Genomic DNA, 23,085 nt, shown 5'->3' on the forward strand with positions numbered 1-23,085 from the left:
GCTGGAACACACCAAGAAGACAGTGAACAGTTTGGTCCCCTACTCTAAGGAAAGATGTACGGGCATTGGAGGCAGTCCCGAAATGTTCACTGTGTGGGTCCCACGGAAAAGGGGGTGCAGGAGCAGAGGGTCTTGGGTGTTTAGGTGCGCAGATCATTGAAGGTGGTGGGACAAGTGGAGAAAGCAGTTGAAGCCCACAGTATTCTCACCTGTATTAGTAGGGGCATGGAGTACAAGAACAGGGAGGTGATGTTGAACTTGTATAATTCATTGGTTAGACCACAAGTATTGTTAGGAGATGTGGGCATATTATTATAGAAAGGATGTAAGTGCGTTGGAGAGAATGCAGAAGTAATTTACAAGAATACGTCCAGGAATGAGGAATGATAGTGATGGGAATAGATTGAAGAAGTTGACACTGTTCTCATTCGAGAGAGGATGGCTGAGAGGAGATTTGATAGAGGCTTTTGAAACCGAGTGGGCTGGATGGAGCCCACAGGAAGAAACTGCTCCTGCTTGTGAAAGGAGCAAGGACAAGAGGGCAGGGAGTTAAAGGGATGGGCAAATCAAACAGGGGTGATGGGAGAACAAACAAACACATTTTCACTGAGTGAAGAGTTAGAGTATGGAATGTACTGCCTGGAAATGTGGTGCAGGCAGGTTCAATTGATGCCTTCAACAGGGCGTTGGCTGGTTATTTGGATCAAAATCATATGCAAGGTTATGGGGAGGAGGCAGGAGATTGGGATGAGGTAATGATGCTTGTTTGAAGAGGTGTGCAAGCACAATGGGCCAAATGGCCTCATTCTGCATTGTAAGAATTCTGTGATTCTGTACGGAGGGACATCGCTATGACAAGAAGTTGAGGAGGTTTTGCCTGTACTTGAGGTCTCACAGATTGGGAGATGACCTTGTTGAAACATTTCAGGTTATGGGGGTTTGACAGGCTAGATGCTGAGGGTTATTTCTCTTCGTGAGAGAGTTCAGGGGCAGAGGGAATAATCTCAGAGTAAGGTGTGTCCATTTAAGACAGAGACGATGAGGAATGTCTTTTCTCCGAGGCACTGGTCGTATGAAACTATTTACTTCAGAGGCCTGGAGAGACTGGGCCATAAAGTGTATTAAAGACTGAGTTAGACAGATTCTTATTCAGTGACAGAGTTAAGAATTATTGGAGAAAGGTCGGGAAGTGGAAGTGAGGATGATCATATCACCCTTGAACTTATTGAATCACAGAGCAGATATGATGGGCCAAATGGCCTCCTTCTGCTCCAATGTATTATGATCTTATTAAATTGTGGAACAGGCCCAAAGGCCGGTCTGTCCTGCTCCTGCTCCATGTCCATCTGTTTATATGTGTCCCTGCCTGCTAGGCCTCAATGTTTAGCAGGTACATCTGGAACCTCCACCAGACTGGGAAGGCTGAATAGGGCCCCAGTGAGAGCTGTATTAAAGCTTCAATTTTAAATGTTTGGATTTCCTTCAGCAGTCCAATACTTGATCTCAGCCTGAGACCCAGGTTAGCCCCAATTCCACTCCTGTTAATGTGGGATTACCCTCCAATCAGGGATAGATAGTGCAGTTACACAATAGCACCCACTGAAGGGCTAAGAATTGGGAATTCTCACATTTGGAGTCTGCGGACTGACACTTTGTGAAAAAAAAGATTTTGTTTTCTTCACCATTGAAGTATTTAAACATTTAAATGATACTTGGGGACTGATCAAGTACAGGGACATTCTGGAATGTTCCCTGATCTCCTTTCACTTGCTCAAAACCAATTATACTTCTCATTTTTCTGTGCTCTGATGACAGGTAGAGACATGAAGATGTTTAACATTTCCATGTTGGAGATGAATAAATCTGTGAAATATTTATAGTATGAATCTTTAATTTAGGATGATCTGTTGCAATATTTTTACCATATTTCTTTACAGGACATTTTTGCCTTTTTTCCAAGTGGTGACCCATTTAAAATTACAACACAGAGTAACCTTTCCAATCATGTCAGTGTCACTACCCCAGTGACAGGCAGACCCTGTGAAACACCCCCGGTAAGACAGAATTATCCTTCAGTATCTCAATTCCATTATTTATAAACATCGATTTGATTGAAAAATATCTCACGTATGAATTTCCACTTTAGGAATCATCCTCCAGCCTGTCCTCTTCAGCAGGTAAATGAACTTTATCATAAAATCGACTATTCAGTTTTGGGAATTGTGCTACAGTGATGGCTGTATTAGTGCAGAACGTGCTGGATGGAAGCACAGTGGGAGAAAGACCACTGTTACAGCAGATTGTGGAAATATCTTGTTTGAATTTTCTTATAAAACACAGCCCCCATTTATCTCTCCACCCTGGAGGCTCTCTGCTTCTATTCCCGATGAAGGACTTTTGCCTGAAATGTCAATTTTCCTGCTCCCCAGATGCTGCCTGACCTGCTGTTCTTTTCCAGCACCACTCTAATCTAAACCACAGTTCCAATGATTTCAGCTTTATGGTGTATCCATTGTTTTACTGCAAATGTAGAGCAACCTGCTGTTAGTTTCCAAAGTCTTCAGAATAGAATTAAATATGAGATAATGATGGCAATGGTATTTTATATTCAGGAGACTTCCCCTCAGGAGTCCACCAATCTCACTAACTTGGTGTAGTCTTCCCCCTAACCTGTCTCTCCCCCCTCCCACCAGATCCTGTTGATTTTCACTCATGCACTGCTCTGCATCAACCATCATTCCCCTCAGCTTTCACAGTAACCTTCAGCCAGAAGTGCTGAGTGGATGATCCATCTTGGCCTCCTCCAGTGGCCCCCAGCGTTAGAGATACCAATCTTCAGCCAATTCAGTTCCCTCCACATAATATCAAGGGATGGCTGGAAATGCTGGATTCTGCAAAGGCTCTGGGCCCTGACAACATTTTTTGATTCCTTACAGTGTGGAAACAGGTCCTTCAGCCCAACCCCCCAAAGCACAACCCACCCCCTACATTTACCCCTTCACCTAACACTACGGGCAATTTAGCCTGGCCAATTCACTTAATCTGCACATTTTTGTGTCTGTGGGAGGAAATCGGAGCACCCGGAGGAAACCCACGCAGACACGGGGAGAATGTGCAAACTCCACACAGTCAGTCACCTGAGGTGGGGATTGAACCCGGGTCTCTGGCGCTGTGAGGCAGCAGTGCTAACCACTGTGCCACCATGCCGCCCACAAATAGTACAATAGTACTGGCAATAGTGCTGAAGACTTGTGTTCCAGAACTTGCGACATCCCTAGCTAAGCTGTTCCAGTACAGTTACAAAACTGGGATCTACACAATAATGTGGAAATTTGCCCAGGGATGTCCTGCACATAAAAGGTAAGTCAAATCCAATTCCCACCCATCAGTCTACTCTCGACCATCAGGAAAGTGATGGAAGGTGTCCATCAACAGTGCGTTCCAGCAGCACCTGCCCAGTAACGCCGAGTTTAGGTTCCACCAGGCCATTCAGCTCCTGACCTCATTACAGCATTGGCTCAAAAATGGACAAAAAAACTGAATTCCAATGGTGAGGGAGAGTGACAGTCCTTGATATCAAGGCTGCATTCAACCAAGTGTGGCATCAAGGATTCCTAGCAAAACTGGAATTAGTGGGCATCAGGGGGCAAAATCTTTGGTATTTAGAGTCATCCCTTGACACATAGGAAGATATTCGTGGTTGTTGGAGGTCAGTCATCTTAGCTCCAGGACATCTCTGTACACATTCCTCAGAGTAGTGTCCTAGGCCCAAACATCTTCAGCTGCTTCATCAATGATCTTCCCTCCGTCACCAAGTCAGAAGTGGGGGTGTTTGCCAATGATTGCTCAATGTTCAACACCATTCATGACTCCTCAGACACTGAAGCAGCCCAAGTTCAAATGTAACAAGATCTGGACAATATCCAGGCTTGGCCTGACAAGGTTCAAGCCACACAAATGCGAGGGTGTGACCATCACCAAGAAGACACAATCTAACCCCCACCCCTCGACATTCAATGATGTTCCCATCACTGAATGCTCCACCATCAACATCCTGGGGTTATCATTAACCAGCAACTCAACTGGACTCACCACATTAACCCAGTGGCTACAAGAGCAGGTCAGAGGCTGTGACGAGTAACTCCTGACTCCGCAAAGCCTGTCCACCATCTGCAAGGTACAAATCAGGAGTGTGAGCGAATATTCCCCACTTACCTGGATGAGTGCGGCCCCAAAGATGCTCAACAAGCTTGACACCATCCAGGATAAAGCAGCCCGCTTAATCCCCACTAAATCAACAAGCATCCACTCCCTCCATCACTGATGCTCAGTAGCAGCAGTGTGAACTATCTACAAGATGCACTGCAGAAATTCACCAAAGATCCTCAGACAGCACCTTCCAAACCCACAACCACACCCATCTGGAAGGACAAGGTCAGCACAGACATGGGAACACCACCACCTGCATATTTCCCACCAAGACACTCACCATCGTGACTTGGAAATATATCACCATTCCTTCACCATCGCTGGGTCAAAATCCTGGAATTCCCTCCCTAATGGCATTGGGGGTCAACCCACAGCAGGTGGACTGGTTCCAGAAGACAGCTCACCCCCACGTTCTCAAGGGCAGCTGGGACGGGCAATAAATGTCGGCCAGCCAGCAACGCCCACATCCCACAAATGAATAAATAAATAAAGAGCCCTTTCTTACATTACCCACGGGCTTATGACTAAACACCCTCTCCTCCTTTCAAAAAAACATCTGAACAAAGGTTTCCAATTCCCCAATTCTAGTTGCGAGTTTTGGGTAGTTTCTTGTTATTTCCTGTATTACTCCTGATAAAGTTCAAACCATTTTACTTGTTTATATTTTGTTTCCTTCATATTCCGTCATGGTGCAGGTAACAATCCCACTCCCCAGAATTTGGATCCCAACCAAATGTGCCGTGACATGATGCAGCAACTGCTTTCCCGGGAGAAAAATATGAACAACTCTGATTCAGTGAACAAATTCCTAGGGCAATGTGATGGTGTCATTCCTGACAGGTAGGTATCAGTGCTCATAAAATGTGATGTTCATCTGAGAACAGAATCTGTGGGATTGATTGGTCACACTGTGGTTAGCACTGCTGCCTCCCAGCACCAGTTATCTCAGTTCAATTCCAGCCTTGGCTGACTGTCTGATTGGTGCAGACTCAATGGGCCATGTGGCACTGCAGGAGATCTGTGATTTTCAACTTGTTGCTAATCAGCTGTCTGTTATAGACACCGTCTAATTTTCACCTCCAATTAATGTACAATTCCAGTTTCAGCCCGGTGATTAAATTAAACATCTATGAGCAAGCGTTCATGTGAATGTTGTGTGGGGGTCACGTGTTGGGTATTTCTCTCCTTTCCCTGTGTTCCTGGTTCAGATCCTGGTTCAGGATAATTTCCACCCATCAAGGTCAGGTTCCATGTTGGCAGTGGTGAGCAGGTCTGTTAACATTGCTGATGGAATGGGGGCATTTGCAATATCACGAGAAGATGGAAAAAATTCTTTACATGTTCACCTTTTTAAAGCTCCCTTTTTTGTCTGTTTAAAGCTCCCTGATTGATCGCACTAATCCGTGATTAAAATGGTTAGTGCCTGACACACATGCCCAGTCCCTGGTAATGCTGGCTGCCAGACTCTGAGCACCCCCAGGGCTCACAGTATGAGAAATATATCTTGCTTCATTTCATCATTTACTTAATAATCCACAGTATGTTGTCCTGGATTTATTGAAGCACTTTACAGCATTTCCCCTGGAAAATCGTACATGTGTCATCAACAAGGTCCCTCTGGTTATGAGCTTGTGGGGGTGACCCCTTTACGTTTTATTGTGGAGCCATGTACATGTTGCTCACTGCACAGATGTTGCCAGGCTGAATATTTCCAGCACTTTCTGCTTTTATTAAATTGCGTTTCTGTTGTAGTACAACACTGGAGAGAATACTCTCAGAGATAGAAATTGAAGGAGGAAATCAATCCTTCTCAACGCCAAATTACTTTGCTCACATTCAAAAAATAGAAGCTGAAAAGTTCCCAGGACTTCACTTTCCTCCATCAGATTTGGTGAGTGTTGTGTTTAGCTGGGCATTGTAAGCAATGACTATCATGTGTTGGAAACTAACACCATTTTTAGGGAAAATGTTGTGAGAGGGCTTGAGAATCTTTCAGTGTAGTTATTTTAAACTGAAGTTAACCCTTCCTGTGAATTCACATTGATACTGTATTCTAGACTTATTTAATTCCACTCAATGTTTGTGAACTACCTCAGGGTCATACTTAATCCGATCCTGAACCTCTCCAAAGGTGCTCTTGAATTTGGCATCAGAAGATACATCACAATTGTTGATAATTTTTATTATTCACTTAGAGTTTGGAATTGAAAAACATTGTAAATTTATGGATGAAACCAATAAAGGTGGGGATTACCACAAATGATCAGAAATCTAATAATTGCAGAATGGGCATAAAGTTTACAAACAAATATCAATACGTATAAACATGTGATACACATTTTGGTTTGAAAGATAAAGACATCATCTCTTACTTGAAAAACAAGAATTTAATTTGAGGACAGTAACAAAAGGATCTCAGCAGCAGTACACAGATAATTAGGGTGGCATGGTGGTTTGATGGATAGTACTGCTACCCCACAGCGTCATGGGCTTGGATTCGATCCCACCTTTGGGTGGCTGTCAGTGCGGAGTTTGCAGATTCTCCCCGTGTCTGTGTGAGTTTCCTTCAGGTGCTCAGGTTTCCTCCCACAGTCGAAAGATGTGCAGGTTGCATGGATTGACTGTGATAGTGTCCTGGGGTGTACAGGCTCGGTGGGTTAGCCATGGGAAATGTCAGTGTGTGGGTATGGGTGAGATGCTCATTGGATGGTCGGTGTGAACTTGATGGGCCAAATGGCCTGCTCCCACAATGTAGGGATTCTATAAAAATGCAGGTTCTTAAGTTCAGAATAAAAGAATCATCGTGCGTAGTTCACATCTAGATGAATAGACTGAAAAGGAAGGAAATTATGCAAAACTTATCTCAAATCTTGGTTAGATCACTCTTGGAGTCCTGTTTACTCCAAGAGAATGTGGGACTCACTACGAGGGGGAGGAATTGTAGTGACCTGCGGGGATGGATTGAAGGGGAGGTGAAGTACTGTACATCCATGTGGGAGAAGGGAATACAGCAAAGCTTTCCAAAGTGGGTTCACAAATGCTCTGACAGAATGATGCAGCTTTACATTCTTCCATTTCCTCAATCTGTGGGTGTGGCCTTAATGATTCAACTTTGAGGCGTGGCTCCTGCAGCACTGACGTTGGCCAACCTTACACACTGTTTGAAAACTATGAGATTTCCTCAAACCTCTCTGACCTATACCTCTCGTTCTTACAGTCCCACATGCCTCCATTCTTCAACGTTTCCCCCTTCATTTAAAAGTCTTTGTCCTTCCCCTGCTCTATCGGTCTTCCCCAGCTCCACTGGCCCTGACATCTCCCATTCTCCCTGAATGGCCACAACAACTTTTCAGCCTTGTACAGGTGCCCTGGGTGGGAAAGGTTCAGAACCCTGGAACACAGGGTAAGTCTATTAGAGTTAGATATTGAAATCCCCGAATCCCCTTTCGGGAATAAAATCTGCTTTGTTTACCTGGTCTGCACTACATGTGACTCTTGTATAGGGCCGTGGTGAGGCCATACCGAGAATATTGTTGCAGTTTTGGTCTCCTTTTCTGAGGAAGGATACACTAGCTCTTGAGGGAGTGCAGTGAAGTTTTACCAGGCCGATTGCAGGGATGGCGGGACTGACACATGAGGAGAGATTGATGAGGATAGGATGGTTTTTGGTGGAGTTCAGATGAGTGAGTGGGGAATCTCATAGAGACTTATAAAATTCTAACAGGACTAGACAGGGTAGATGCAGGAGGATGTTCCTGATGGTGGGTGTGTCCAGAACAGGGGTCACAGTCTGACGATTCAGGGTAGACCATTTAGGATGGAGATGAGGAGACATTTCTTCACCCAGACAGTGGTGAGCCTGTGGACTTCATTAGTACAGGAAGTAGTTGATGACAAAATGTTGAATGTATTCAAGAGTTGGGGACCAAAATACTACCGATGTGGTCTCACTAGCACCTTGTTCAGTTGCAGTAAGACTTCCCTACTCTGATATTCCAACTCCATTGAAATCAGGGCCAATATTGTATTAGACTTCCTGATTACCTGCTGCACCTGTGAGTGGGCTTGTTGTGTTTTGTGCACAAGTTTCCCCAAGTCCCCTTGTGTTGCAGCTTTCTGCAGGGTTTCTCCATTTAAATGACACGGTTTTGGTTTCCCTTCCAAAATGAACAGCTTTGCATTTTCTCACATTCTGCTCCATTTACCAACTTTGTGCCCACTCACTGAACCGATCAGTATTTCTGTATAAACTGTTCATCTCCCTCTGACAAGTTGCCTTTCCACCTATTTTCCTTCAGCATATTGTTCCTGATATTTCAGAGTACAGACTGTGATAAAGGCTCCCAATCTGCTATTATCAGGGATCTTGGACTCTCAAGGTAAATGGATTTTCAGTTCTCGGAAAAATGTTCTGTGAAGCATTGGATCAAAACGACCTCTCCATGAAATGATGTGCTTAAGCTAAACACCCAAACATGTCACCTGATGGAAAGACTATTGGACAATGTTTCTTTGTTTCTTTTCCCCCCCATTGGATGTGGGTGTCACTGACTGGGTCAGCGTTTATTGCCCATCCCGAGTTGCCCATGAAAAGGTGGTGGTGAGATCCCCTTCTTGAACTGCTGCAGTCCCTGTGCTGTAGGTAGACCCACAATGGGATTGGGAGGGAGCTCCAGGATTTTGACCCAGTGACAATGAGGTAATGGTGAAATACTTCCAAGTTAGAAAAGTGAGCCACTTGGAGTGTTTACCAATTTAAGATTCATGACAGACTGAGAGACAGTTGGAGAGAGGGTAGGGAGAGGTTTGAAAGAAAAGAATACATACCAGTAAAAGAGCAGTTTAATTTTGACAGTCCCCAGACCATCAGAGCGAACAAGATGTCAGAAGCTGTTTCAGCTGTACAGGTAGACAGAGCAGAAAAAATCCCTTAGCATTTCTTAGTCTGTCAGTGTCTGGGTATCTCAGAAAAGGAGAAAAGATCACAGGTGAATGTGTAAATGTCACCCTGGTGAGCTTGTCAGTTGAGTAAGAAATTGACCGGAGAGACAGTTCACAGGGGGTTAAGTCTGTTTGAGAGATACTATCGTGGTAATGGGTTCATGGGTCTTTTTGCTGTTTATGATTGAATACTTCCAAAACGTCTCACTTATATCATGTTGTTGGTTTTTCCAGTTTGTATGCTAAACTTCTGCTCTTAGTTAAAAGAATATGAGAAACCTCTTATGAATATGTTCAGTGACTGATCACCATGGTACCCAAACTGGAAAAATAAACTTTACAGTCAATCAAGTCAGGATTCACTCTGGAATCTAACTGGTTCAGTATTATCACCAGCTGGGCTCATGATAAACAACTGATTTACCTTGTTTCATTCAAACAGATCCAGCAGAAAAATGTCTCAAGCTTAGCCCGAAAGGTTGAAATTGAATTGCCTCCAACTCTTCTGGACAAGGTTAAGGAACCGCCAAATGTTCTGATATCAAGAATCATTTTTATTATCTATGGAAATACAAAACTTTTCCAGGTAACGTAGTCAGAATCAACATTGAAGTAAAATGCAAGTTAATTCATTTGAAAAATAACAAGAGGATAATATTATATCAAGTAATCGCTACATTTATGAAGTTAACAATGTGAAATGTCGTGCTGTGCCTCAGAGTGGGATGCAAGAAAGGACAGCAGGTTTATGCTCATACACGCTGCTTCATACTCTCATGGTCAATATTTTCCAACAAGAGAGAGAGAGAAATGTCCCAGTGATTGTATTGTACCGTGTCGTGTGATGGGGCTGCTGTACCGAGTAGCTGGAGTTTTGTGGAAGCTGCAGGAACTGGGTGAGGGTCTGGCCTCACTGGGTTCTGCATGAGCACAAGGTGCAGTATCTGGATGTTTGGTCTGAGTCCCAGTCCCCAGGGACTGCTGGGTGATATGGCTGTGGTGCATTGAGCAGCGTGTGGTGAGAGTGGTGTGGTTGGGGGGAAATGTCCTTTTGAAGATACATTCACTGACCTCGATCACCTGTGTGAGCTCACTGCCATACTTGTGGCACTGTTTAAGACACAAGACAGGCTGAGAGACAGTTGGAGAGAGGGTAGGGAGAGGTTTGAAAGAAAAGAATACATAGTTATAGCAGGAGAACACTGGGTTTGAGAGCATAAACTGCTCAGAAGGATAGTGATGTCAACCCTAGCTATGCATCTCATTCATTTTGTACATTTCGACTAAATCTCCCCTCAGCTCCTGCGTTCCGAGTTTTACTCACCTCTCCTTATAGCTCATACCCTCTCATCCAGGCAGCATCCTTGTAAACTCTTCTTTCTGAAGTGTCCAATCCTTCCTTTGGACTGACGACCAGAAATGAACACAAAATCCTTCGTGTGGCCCAATCAATGTCTTACATAGCTGCATCATGACCCCCTGACTCTTGAACACAATTCTCCAAGCAATTTTCTTCAATAAAGGCACAACATTAGTTCTCTGGCAACTCACCTGTGATGACAGATGAGTCAAATATTTCTGAATGGGCTCCACAATTTCTTCCGTCACTTCCCACAGCATTCTGGGATACACTTGATCAGGTCATGGAGATTTATTTAACGTTATGTTTTCTCAGACATTCAACACTTCCTCTTCTGCAATGTGAACTGTATTCAACACATCAATATTTATTTACCCAGAGTTCCCTAGCCACCATTTTTTTTCTCCACAGTAAAAGATTGACACGTAGTATTTATTTTGTATCTCTCCCATCTCCTAATTAATCTCTCCATTGATCTGTAAGGGACCCGATTCTCTCTTGAGCTCCTCTTTTAATGTTCATGTTTTTAGAGACTCCTGAACCTTATCTGCCAAGGCTCTCATATCCCCTCTCTGACCTCCTGATCTCCCTCTTCAGAATGCTCCTACCATCTTTATACTCTTCATAAGAATCATTTGATCCCAGTTGTCTACATCTCACGTATAATGCTTTTGTATTCTTGATGAGAACCCCAATCCCTTCATTCATCCATTGTTCTCTCAAAGGGTCATGAATCTATGGGATTCTCTATTCCAGAATGCAGTGGACATGGGAGACTGAATAAATTTGAGGAGGAGAGAAACAGATGTTTAAGTAATGCTGGGTTTGAGGGTTATGGGGAGAGAGCAGGATAGTGGAGTTGAGGCAGGGATTAAATCAGCAATGATCAGTTGAACGGCAAAATAGGCTTGAGGGGCTGAGTTACCTACTCCTGCTCCTAGTTAATAGGTTTACTGTTTATTACTGGTGTTTTGTCTGCTTCCTCTTGTGTGAAAATGGACACAAGGTACTCAGTATATTGATCCATCATTAGCTTGGTGTTTCTTCCAGAATACCAGTCTCCAGCAAATAAAAATAACAAAGGAACCAACAGGAACAATACTTTCAGTTTTTGTTTATTTCATCTTTTGCATCACTTTGACTTTTCAAACATTAGTTGTCCTTATATGCTCCATTTTCATTCAGTAATTTTCTACTCTGGCCAGTTCATACTCACCAATTCTCCCAATCTCTCATATCCCGGGAAGTCCTCTGTAATTGTAAAAGAATTGGGCAGTGTGGGTTGGAACAGCTTTAACGAGCTGGGAAAATAGCTGACATTGGGAGACCTGGAGTAAATACTGAAATGGAAGTGAAGGTGCTACAACCATCGGAAAATCCATGGATTGCAAAACCATTTCCTGTTTTAACTTGATGTCAGGTAAACTGGAACATCGGCAGTCACAGACAAAGTGTTCCTTTCCAGTACAGAGATCAGGAGATTACTTCCATCCACACAACATGAACTTTTCTATTTCCAATATTCAATGCCCCGGATGAACAGCCTCTCATTACAGGAAGAGATTCTTCCTTCAAATGTCGATCATAAACAATGTGTTCAAAGTTGTAAAGAACATATGAGGATTCAGTTTAAATCAGCCTTTTGGAATGTTTTTCGATTACTTACAGTATGGAAACAGGCCCTTCGGCCCAACAAGTCCATACCGACACGCTGAAGCGCACCAACCCAGACCCATTCCCCTATATTTACCGCTGCACCTAACACTGCGGGCAATTTAGCATGGCCAATTCACCGAGCCTGCACATCTTTCGACTGTGGGAGGACACCGGAGCACCTGGAGGAAACCCACGCAGACACGGGGAGAATGTGCAAACTCCACACAGTCAGTCGCCTGAGGCGGGAATTGAACCCGGGTCTCAGGCACTGTGAGGCAGCAGTGCTAATCACTGTGCCACTGTGCTGCCCATATGTAGGTGAGGACATTCTGACAAATGAATCCAAACATGTTTCTGCAAACCTAAGCTGCCTCTGCCTTGTTTGGGTGGGCAGTTTCATGCTGGCTGTACACTCATACCATTCAGAAATGCTCCTTATTTTGTCTCACTTACTGAAATACCAATAAGGCCAAGTCTCTGCAAAAAGGGTTGTATATACGAATTTATTCAAATTTAATCCTGTTTAAAATACACTGTCCCATCTGTAAAAAGTATACACAGTCCTTAAGTATACATTACTCTTGCTGTTCTTTGTCTCCAGAGTGACAATAACAGCACTGTGTTAAACAATCTAGTAAGTGGAATAGAAGTGGTCAATGTCACCATTGAAAACCTCACAGACCCAGTGATCATTGTCTTCCAGAACACAACCTTGCCGGTAAGAGAAAAAGCAAACATTCATTCATTCATCGTTGTGCAACTGAACAAATAAGTTATTTAAGTGAATGAGTGTCCTTTATGATGTAAATCAATTCCATTTTAGACTAACTCAAGTGGAAAATGTGCCTTTTGGGATTTCAGGAAAGGTGAGTTAACATTTGATAAACAAAATTTGTTCGCTCTAGGATTGGGGAGTAATGGCTCACCTCTGATTTTCTAACTTTTCATTGTAGGGAGCACAAGTCATGGCATCTGGAGTGAGTCTGGCTGTACGACAGAAAGTCAGCTTCACAACATCACCTGCAAGTGCAACCACTTGACCTCTTTCGCTGTGTTACTGGTACGAATGATCCAATCAAATACTGTGTTTTATTCTGGAACAATAAATCTCCAGCATGCTGTGATCAATCTGTCCTCTCATTGTGGTTTGAATACAATTTCATTGTGGAATGAAAGGGAAGCAGAGAGACATAGACCATTGAAAGCACAGATGGGGACCATTCTGTCCATCACGCCTGTGCGTACCGAGAGGGATCTATCCAAAATCAATCCCACTTTCCAGTAGCTGCTCTGTAAATTATAACAATTACATGCAGATCCAATTTTCATTTTTGAACATAATTAGGGTTTGACTCCATTACACTTTTCAGTTGCGAGTTCCAGATCTCTATCTTCTCCTCAACTGCCCTCTATTCATCCACAAATTAATCTAAATTTCTACCCCATGGTTAATGATCTCTCTGCCTCGGGAAACAGGCTCACTCTGCCTCAAGCGCCTATTGCATTGTCCATCTCAATTAAATTTCTCCTCAACCATCCCTGTTCCAAAAACACCTGGTCTCTCCAATCTGTCCTTGTGTTCTTTATTCCTGGTGATACCTTTGTCAATGTCTGTGTACATTTTGTCCGTGATTAAATCCTTCCAGTAACCCTGTAAATGGTGTTGTGTGCAGGACTCCACCAGTGGCTGCCCTAGATTGAGCTGATGCTCTCTGCTGCTATATTTTACACCTTGGTTAATCAACAATCCCATTGGCCTTCTTTGCAGCTGATCGACCTAATTTGTAACCTCAGGGAACATGTGCTCCACAGTCTCTCTATTCCTTCACACCGCTCAGTATTCCAATATTTATTGTTTCTTCCCTCACCCATTTGCCCTCTTCCAATTCCCTACTTACATTTCTCTCCAGGATAGTTGGCCGTGTCGTTTCGTGGCTAGTTGGTGTTCGTGGATACGGATCGTTAGCTGTCTTCCTGTTTGTCCTATGTAGTGTTTTGTGCAGTCCTTGCATGGGATTTTGTACACTACAGTGGTTTTGCTCATGTTGACAACAACCAGATATATGAACAAATCAACGGAACATCCATGGGCTCACGGATCTCTGGACTCATAGCAGAAGCAGTAATGCAAAAGTTAGAACAAACAGTCTTACCACAAATTCAACCCAAACTCTGGGTCAGATACGTGGATGACACCTTTGTCATAATTAAAAACACAGAAATAGAGAACACACACCAGATCATCAACGCCACACTCACAGGAATCCGATTCACTAGAGAGGAAGAAAAGGACAACCAACTCCCATTCCTAGACGTGATGGTGCAGAGAACACCGAACGGAGAATTCACCACAAAGGTTTACAGGAAAGCCACACACACAGACCAAGTCCTAAACTATGAAAGCAACCACTCCAACACACACAAACGAAGTTGCATCAAGACACTATTCAAAAGGGCCACAACACACTGCAGCACACCAGAACTGCAAAAAGAGGAAGAGGAACACCTATACAATGTATTCGCCAAAAACGGATACCCTCGCAATTTCATCAACAGATGCCTAAGGGAAAGACACGGGAACGAGGACATGCCGCAACCCAAAGGACTAGCCACACTACCATACATCAGGAGCATTTCCGAACTGACAGCCAGACTACTGCGACCACTAGGACTCACCAACAGCCACTCTCAGACAACAACTCACCAGAACGAAGGACCCGATACCCAGCATGAGCAAAACCACTGTAGTGTACAAAATCCCATGCAAGGACTGCACAAAACACTACATAGGACAAACAGGAAGACAGCTAACGATCTGTATCCATGAACACCAACTAGCCATGAAACGACACAACCTTAGTAGCCACACACACAGATGACAAGCAACATGAATTCGACTGGGACAACACTACCATTATAGGGCAAGCCAAACAGAGAACAGCCAGGGAATTCCTAGAGACATGGCACTCATCCACAGACTCTATCAACAAACACATTGACCTGGACCCAATATACCGGCCACTACAGCGGACAGCTCGAACTGACAAACGGAAGCGGCAGAGACAGGCCACTATAAATGCTGGAGGAAACATCACAGAAGCGCTTCACAGGAGGTTCCCAAGCACTGAGGATGTCACCTAGACAGGGGACGAAACGTTTGCAAGACAAATTCCCAGCTCGGCGAACAGAACCACAACAAGAAGTTATCAGTAACTGAACTGAAACATTTCCCTGTGAATCGCTGATCTGCCTTGCTCTGTGATGCCACTTTGTTATGTGTTTCATGCTGTGTCCTTCAGCTCCCTTTGCTGTTACTCTGTTACACTGCCATTGAAATCACTGCAATTACTCCTGTGACCCACTTCACTCACCTGACTCTCTCCATCCTTGTGGGATCAGAAATTGTCATTGATGAGCCGAGGAAAGAGTCAAGTTGGCAATAGTCAAGGTCGAGGCATTTCAAATTCAAATGATCCAAGGGAAGGCAGTTTTCTCCCAGAGTTCCTTGCCAACCCAGCGCCAAAATAGAACATGGCACAAATTTTGATGTCTCCAAATGCATCAGGCAAGAGAGAATCCCAAAGCAAAGTCTAGATACCCAGTGCACATTTCTCTCACCCAGAACAGGCCACTGTTACCTATCATTTTTCCGACAGTACAACATGTCATGATCATTGATGTAGATGAGATTGGAAATGTGTAATCCATTACACAGCAGACCGAATTGTTGGAGTTGTTTGTCACCTTTACAGAAATCATGGTTTCTGAGGGTTCGTTTTGAATTGCTACATGTCCATTTTGGTTTGACTGTCTCTTTCTCCAGTGTATGAAATGTCCTTAATTTAGGCGGCATTTGATTTAGATTTAATAGAATAGAACAGAGACAATTAATTAAAAAGGACTTCAACAATCCTGGTTTCTAATACTCCGCTGTTTTGTCCAGCTGCTCCATTTTGATTGACAGATATTTCTCTGATCCTTTAGACCTCGGTTTCTTCTGCACATTGAATGGGAGCTGGGTGGGAGCTGGAGTTTTAAGGAACATTCAGAATAGTTGGTTGAGGCTGAACTGCCTCAATTCTGATGTGAAAAGAAAACAGGGTCACCCACTGGCAACGAAGCTGGTTTGACAGACTCTGCAAGATGGCACAATCCACATACATCTCCAGCTGCTCACAGCCATGGGACACTGTCTTCTGGGAGCTAAATGCAGCGTGGATTACAAGGACACCTACAACCACTGTGCAGTTGAAGGCTGGTACAGCCAGTATTGGAAACTTCCCTCTGCACCAGTGAGGCATGTTGTCCTGGAGACTGGACTTCTTTCGTCTTGTCCATATTTCATGTTTCCTTTCATTTTCCTTTTTCCTGTTATTTCTTCAACCTCTCCTCTTTCAGCCTTGAGTTAAGGTATGAATTGGCAGAAGTGCCTTTCGAACATTTCTAACGGCTTTCAGGATTTTTGTGATCAGCCCTTAAATATGGTGGACCTGTGGCTAGATCCCTGATGGTGCTTTGATATAATAACATTTCGAATTTTCTTTCTCAAAGGACTATCACAGTGACGATGCCTCAGATGTTGCTTCATCGACACATTCTATTGCATTGATTATTGTTGGGGCCTTTATCATTTTCATCGTGATTACAGTTCACTGCTATGAGACAATCAGGTAAGAAAATCTGCTCTCAAGGCTGTCATTCTCCTTTTAAAGTGTATTCCTGCTGCAAATCCATTCCTTTTCACATTTACACATTGTTCATTCTGAATTGTTATTTCTTTCAATCAATTACAGGCGACATGCACATACGCTAATACAAACTGATTGGATCAAGTGACTAGTTTCCACGTTTCACTTTGATTTTATTGTATGCTTTGATTATTTGAATTTCTTCACACAATGAACAGTATAATAACAAACCCAAAGCAATGATCACCTATTAATAAACCTTTGACGAGCAGAAGGGACAATGTTGAATCAAATGTTGCTGTCTTGAATTGCCAACAACTCCTGAACTTCACTGTGAACATTCCAATGTGATGATCCATATTTCAAACCTTGCAATCCCAGCCTGAAATTCTTTGTATTCTTGGATGTGAGCAGATGGAAAACTGCAGGTTGGGTCGAAGTAATTAGAATATGGATTCACAGCGTGTATGAGGGGAAAATCCATACAGGATGTTCACACCGAAACACTGAAAGAATCTAAAACATTAACCTTTAGGTTTATTTCCCAAATTGTTCATTTATTCATGAAAGCTCCTCTCATGGACTTGTCTTCCGAGTCTTAGCTTTTCATAGGAGCTGATGCTTGTCTTTACTCCCCTCCTGGGAGGGACTTCAATCAGTTCACCCGTGGCCTATAGTACTGACTATTTTGAATTTTCGATGATGTGGCAAGTGAAATGTTGCCTTTGTTAAAGTGTTTTAAGTTGAAATTGTGGCAAATCAATGGTTGTAGTTTCAAGTTTCATTCTGGAGAGTTGAGCACCTGATCGAGGTTGGTACCTCAGTGAAGTGTAAATGAAGTGCTGCAGTGGCAGAGGGGCTGTCTTTCAGATGAAGCATTAAATCAAAGGCCTCACTGCCCTCTCAGGTGGATAGAAAAGATCCCCTGGGCCTCTACTGAAACACAGCTGGGGAGCTAGACCAAAGTGGGTTTATACTCTTGTACTTGGGTATCTGTGAGGCCCATTACCAACCCCATTGCTGCCTTGAGACAAGGCAGGGTCTGTTAATGTGAAGGGTGCTGCACTTGCTGGAATTCCCAGCTCACCTCTGACACAGCCTCAAACCTGCCACAATGTACAGGATGTAGCCTGAAGGTGTAGGCCTGTTCCCTCACAATCAGGATTTCAGATTAAACTCAACTCTCGACAAATAATCATTCTAAATTCCTGTCTCTCACAGATTAATCCAACTTGTTCTCTCCCAATTGTTGTTTTTATTGTCAGAAACTTGGATCTTAAAGCCATTATGAATAAAGGCGTGTCAGTATTTCAAGCTCATGTCAAGGTCAAGCGAATGAAGACAATTGGCTCTGAAATATACTGTCAGTGGTTTGCTTCCTTTGAATATTTATATTCTCTTTCTTCAACAGCAGGATGATGTGGCCTTCAGGAAAACCTACAGGACGTTCCCGGTTCTAAGCAATTTGAACAAAATGATCCTGGCTTTTTCCTCTCGAGTGCCATTACATTCTGTGGCTGGAATACTTTTCAAATAGCTGAAGAATTTCCAAAGTTTATGCTAATGAAGAGACACAAACATAACCTTGTAACCAGAGCTGGTAATTTCTATGTCATACTTCATCATGAATGCTTGGAACAAACCTCCAGAATATCTTCCAGTGACAGGTTTGCCTCTGAAGCCAGTCTTCCTTTGTTAAATTGTTTATCACTGTCAATGGATTCCAATCTCACCTTAATGACTGCTCAGCTTGGAGTGTGGGTGAAGAAAGAGGAGGAAATAAATCATTCCTCGATCTTAGTGTTACACTGCACCAAACTGTTCAGAAAAATGGTGAGAGCTAGTTCTCAGTCTTGAACCAGGAGTGGACACTCCTTCCTATTCACTGTCTCGGTGTTCTGCCTTCAGGATGTATGTCTGTCCAGCTCAAACAGCATTGCTGAAACCCAAGAAGCAAACTGCTGTGATTCTGGAATGAGCAGCTGACAGGCCTCATGGCTTTCCATAATGAGATCAGGATAACGGGAAACATGGGTGGGTGCATGTCATTCATGGTGGGGCATGGTGCCTCAGTGGTTAGCACTGCTGCCTGTCAATACAGAGACCCAGGTTCAATTCTAGCATTGGGCCACTGTCTGTGTGCAGTTTGCCCATTCTCCCCTTGTCTGTGTGGGTTTCTTCTGGGTGCTCTGGTTTTCTCCCACAATCCAAACGATGTGAAGGTCAGGTGAATTGGCCATGCTAAGTTGCCAAGTCAGGGGTGAATGGGTCTGGGTCAGTGTGGGCTTGCTGGGCTGAAGAGCCTGTTTCCATATTGTAGGCAATCTAATCAAATCAAACCACTGAAACCCAGTGCTATCCCTGTCTGTCATACCTTGTTCAGGTATTTTACAAAGTTAGTAATAAAGCACATGGCAAGAAGGCAGAATGTAAAGTTTCAGGCTGAATACATTCAACACATCCTCCTTCCAAACATCAACCTGTTCAAACATATCAGTCTGTTTCACACTGTCCTCACAAACGACAAGGTAGTGAATACTGAAGCAAATTATTCATTAAGGACCTTCACTACCGCCTCCGACTCGAGGCACAAGTTCCCTCCACTATCCCTGACTGGCCTGACCGTCACTCTGGCCGTTCTCTTGTTCCTCACATCAGTGATAAAAACCTTAGGATTTTCCTTAATCCCACCCACTTAACCATTTTTAAGCCCCCTTCTCGCTGTCCTAAGTCCGTTCTTCAGTTCCTTCCTGGCCACATTGTAACCCTCGAGAGTCCTCAACCTTGCCTCCTCAACCTTAAGTGAGCTTCCTTCTTCCTCTTGACTAGATGTTTCACATCCCTTCTTACCCAAGGTTCCTTCACCCGACCATCCCTTCCTTGCCTCAGTGGGACAAACCTATCCAGCACTATCAGCAACTGCTCCCTAAACAACCTTCACATTTCTGTCGTGCATTTTCCTGAGAACATCTGTTCCCAGTTTAGGTGTCCCAGTACCTGTCTAATAGCACTGTAAGTCTCCTTAAACCAACTGGATACTTTCCCATACCGTCTGCTGCTATCCTTCTCCATGACTATTGTAAAGGTCAGGGAGTTGTTGATCACTATCACTAAAATGCTCTCCCACCGAGAGATCTGACACCTGGCCTGGTCTGTTACCAAGCACCAAATCCAATATGGCCTTCCCTCTAGTTGGCCTACCTACATATTGAGTCAGGAATCCTTCCTGGACACACCTGACAAAAACTGTTCCTTCCAAACTATTTGAACTGAGGAGGTTCCAATCAATATTAGAGAAGTTAAAGTCACCCATGACAACAACCTGTTACTTCTGCACCATTCCAAATTCTGCCTTCCAATCTGCTCCTCCATGTCTCTGTTGCTATTGAGGGGGTCTGCAAACTAGATTAAACCTACCCGAAGAGCTCTCCCAAACCTCCTGCCCAATACATCGATGCTGCTCCAGTTCAGGTGCAACCTGTCCTTCTTGTACAGGTCACCTTCCCCAGAAGGTATCCCAATGATCCATATCTCTGAAGGCCTCCCTCCTCCACCAGCCCTGCAGCCATGTGATCATCTACACTCGCTCTTTGTTTCTAGCCTCACTCGCTCTTGGCACTGGTAGCAATCCTGAGATTCCTACCCTGCTCATCCTGTTTTTAATGCTTCCAAATTAATTCCCTGTATTCACTTTTCAGGTCCTCATCGCTTATCCTAGCCATGTCATTGGTACCGATGTGTACCACAACATCTGGCTTCTTACCCTCCCCCTTTAGGGATCCTGTAGACTCGATCCAAGACATCCCTCACCTTGGCGTGTGGGAGATAACATACCATCCGGGAGTCTCGTCTGCAACCACTGAATCTCCTGTCTGTTCCTCTCACCATTGAATCTCCTCTCACTATTGCTCTCCTATTTCCCCCCTTCCCTTCTGAGCCACAGAGCCAGGCTCAGTGACAGAGACCTGACCATTGAGGCTTTCCCCTGATAGGTCACTGCTCCCAACAGTATCCAAAACGGTATAGTTATTGATGAGGGGGGTGGCCACAGGGGGGTCCCTGCACTGTCTGGATAATCCCTTTCCCTCTCCTCATGGTCACCATTCTAACAGTGTTTGTCATTACACACTATAATTATTTCTGATTTGGAGATATCGGTGTTGGACTGGGGCGTACAAAGTTAAAAATCACATAACACCAGGTTATAGTCCAATAGGTTTAATTGGAAGCACACTAGCTTTCAGAGAACTGCTCCTTCATCACAATCACCTGATGAAGGAGCGACTCTCCGAAAGCTGGTGTGCTCCCAATTAAACCTGTTGGACTATAACCTGGTGTTGTCTGATTTTTAACTTTATAATTATTTCAAATTTGCTGAGGTGCTTCTCTATTTATTAAAAGTAATTTTCTATCGAAAAAATGATTTCCAAGAAGAATTGACATAATTTATGAAATCATTAACAAGCTTGTTTCACGTTTGTTGGAGAAATTATATTTTGACGTTTTAATCATTGGAAGACATATCCTATTGGAGTTGAGTGTGAGACTTGCTGGATGTTGAGACACTGAAATAATCTGAATACCTGATGGATCAAACAAATGTCCAAGTTGTGACTGATTATTGCAGGCTGGTGAGAATTTGCTCGGACAGAGTCCACATACTATTGTGTTTAATGCTTTACTTGCCAATAATAAAACAAAATGAAATAGCTGTTCTCACATTGTTATATCTGATTATTTAAAAATACTCTCAAAAGCGATGATGACCAAACTGGTGCCAAACCAGCAAAAGGATACACTAATTAGGAGGAGGTGGCCATTTGGCCCATTGACCCCACTCCATCATTGAATACAATCCTGGGGCTGACCTGATTGTGGCCTTGACTCCACTTTCCGACCTGGAGCCTTCGACAGAGACTTCTTTGGTCTAAAAGCAATCCCACCCAACCTTCAATATATTCAATGACCCGGCCTCCACCACGATCCAGGCAGATAAATTCCAAAGTTTAAGGATTCTCCAAAAGGGAAAATTCTTCTTCATCTCCACATGAAATGGGAGGCCCCTTTTATTAGTGATCCCCATCGCTGTGGATTACCCTACAAGGGAAAACAATCCTCTCAGTCCCCCTCAGAACCTTATCAGTTTCAATAAGATCCCCCTCATTCCTCCAAATTCCAATGAGCACATGCCCCCAACCTGTTCAAAGTTTCCTCATAATAAAATCCTTTCATCCCAGGGATCAGCTTGGTGAACATTCTTCAAATTGTTTCCAATGCTATTCTCTCCCTCCTGAAGGAAGGAGACCAAAACTCTACACAGTTCTCATGGTGTTGTCTCATCAATCCCCATCAATAATCTAGCAGGTCAAAGGTTTCCCACTAACAAAACCAAGCTTGGACTCTGCCTGATTGTATTGTAATCTTCTAAATGCCTTGTGACCACCTTCTTTCCCATCCCTCATTCTCAAGCTTCACCCTGGAATGCTCACTGTCACTACTCTTACTATTTGTTGAAGTTTTTATTATGTTTTACTATTTCTTGCTAGTTCCCCTGCAATGCCCCAATTTCTTCCTCAAAATGTTTCATCATCCTTTCCTGATCTCCAATCTGCTTTGCTTTTCAAATTAAACATACGACAGTATTCACTTCATCTTGGTGTGACCTCAGCAATGGCAAAAACGCCGGGACAAAGTGGAGAGGCATCAGAATCTCAACACTGATTGTAATTTTTCACTTCAACCTTAAATCCTTCAGCATCTCGCTATTGAGAGGTAACTATCTCATTTTGATGCATTTGCATCTTATTAATAGTCCAATTCACCTCATTTATATGACGCTGACAATTCTCCTCCCGTTCTCTGAGAAACGAGACAGCACAAATTTCCACTGTGTAACCCTGAAGACTGCACCTCACTGATTACTTGTCCCAGCCATCAGCCATCTCTGCCTTCAGCATAGTATCCCTGCATACTCCATGGCCATCACCCTCCTTGACCCTTCATCCATAAGCAGTCAAGGGACCGGTCTGATTCCAATCCAGGATGTGGAACATGGTCAGTCCGGAGATCCATTACCTTACAGTCCATGGACTGGATCACGATCAATCCCAAAGGCCTAGGGCAGCCAGTCCCCAGGTTACAGGGAGACCAGTCAGGGTGTAGTGGAGACATCAGTCGGGGCTGCGCTAGGTTCAGTCACGGCTGTCCCTCCAAGTCAGACCTAAGGTGTGG

General features: G+C 43.7%; 1 protein-coding gene across 1 annotated transcript; it reads left to right on the top strand.

Annotated features, from left to right (window-relative positions):
* The first annotated feature begins 1,941 nt into the window (after positions 1 to 1,941).
* LOC140474436 (adhesion G-protein coupled receptor G1-like) lies at positions 1,942 to 18,476 on the top strand. The gene is made up of 10 exons (XM_072567702.1): positions 1,942 to 2,054; positions 2,147 to 2,177; positions 4,905 to 5,049; positions 5,962 to 6,100; positions 9,593 to 9,736; positions 12,768 to 12,884; positions 12,990 to 13,032; positions 13,120 to 13,226; positions 16,718 to 16,836; positions 18,266 to 18,476. The coding sequence occupies exons 3-10, from the start codon at positions 4,943 to 4,945 to the stop codon at positions 18,312 to 18,314; spliced, it is 825 nt and encodes a 274-aa protein (XP_072423803.1). The 5' UTR covers positions 1,942 to 2,054; positions 2,147 to 2,177; positions 4,905 to 4,942; the 3' UTR covers positions 18,315 to 18,476.
* Positions 18,477 to 23,085: the final 4,609 nt, after the last annotated feature.

The sequence above is a fragment of the Chiloscyllium punctatum genome, unplaced genomic scaffold (assembly GCF_047496795.1).
Source record: "Chiloscyllium punctatum isolate Juve2018m unplaced genomic scaffold, sChiPun1.3 scaffold_1002, whole genome shotgun sequence".
Classification (NCBI taxonomy): Eukaryota; Metazoa; Chordata; class Chondrichthyes; order Orectolobiformes; family Hemiscylliidae; genus Chiloscyllium; species Chiloscyllium punctatum.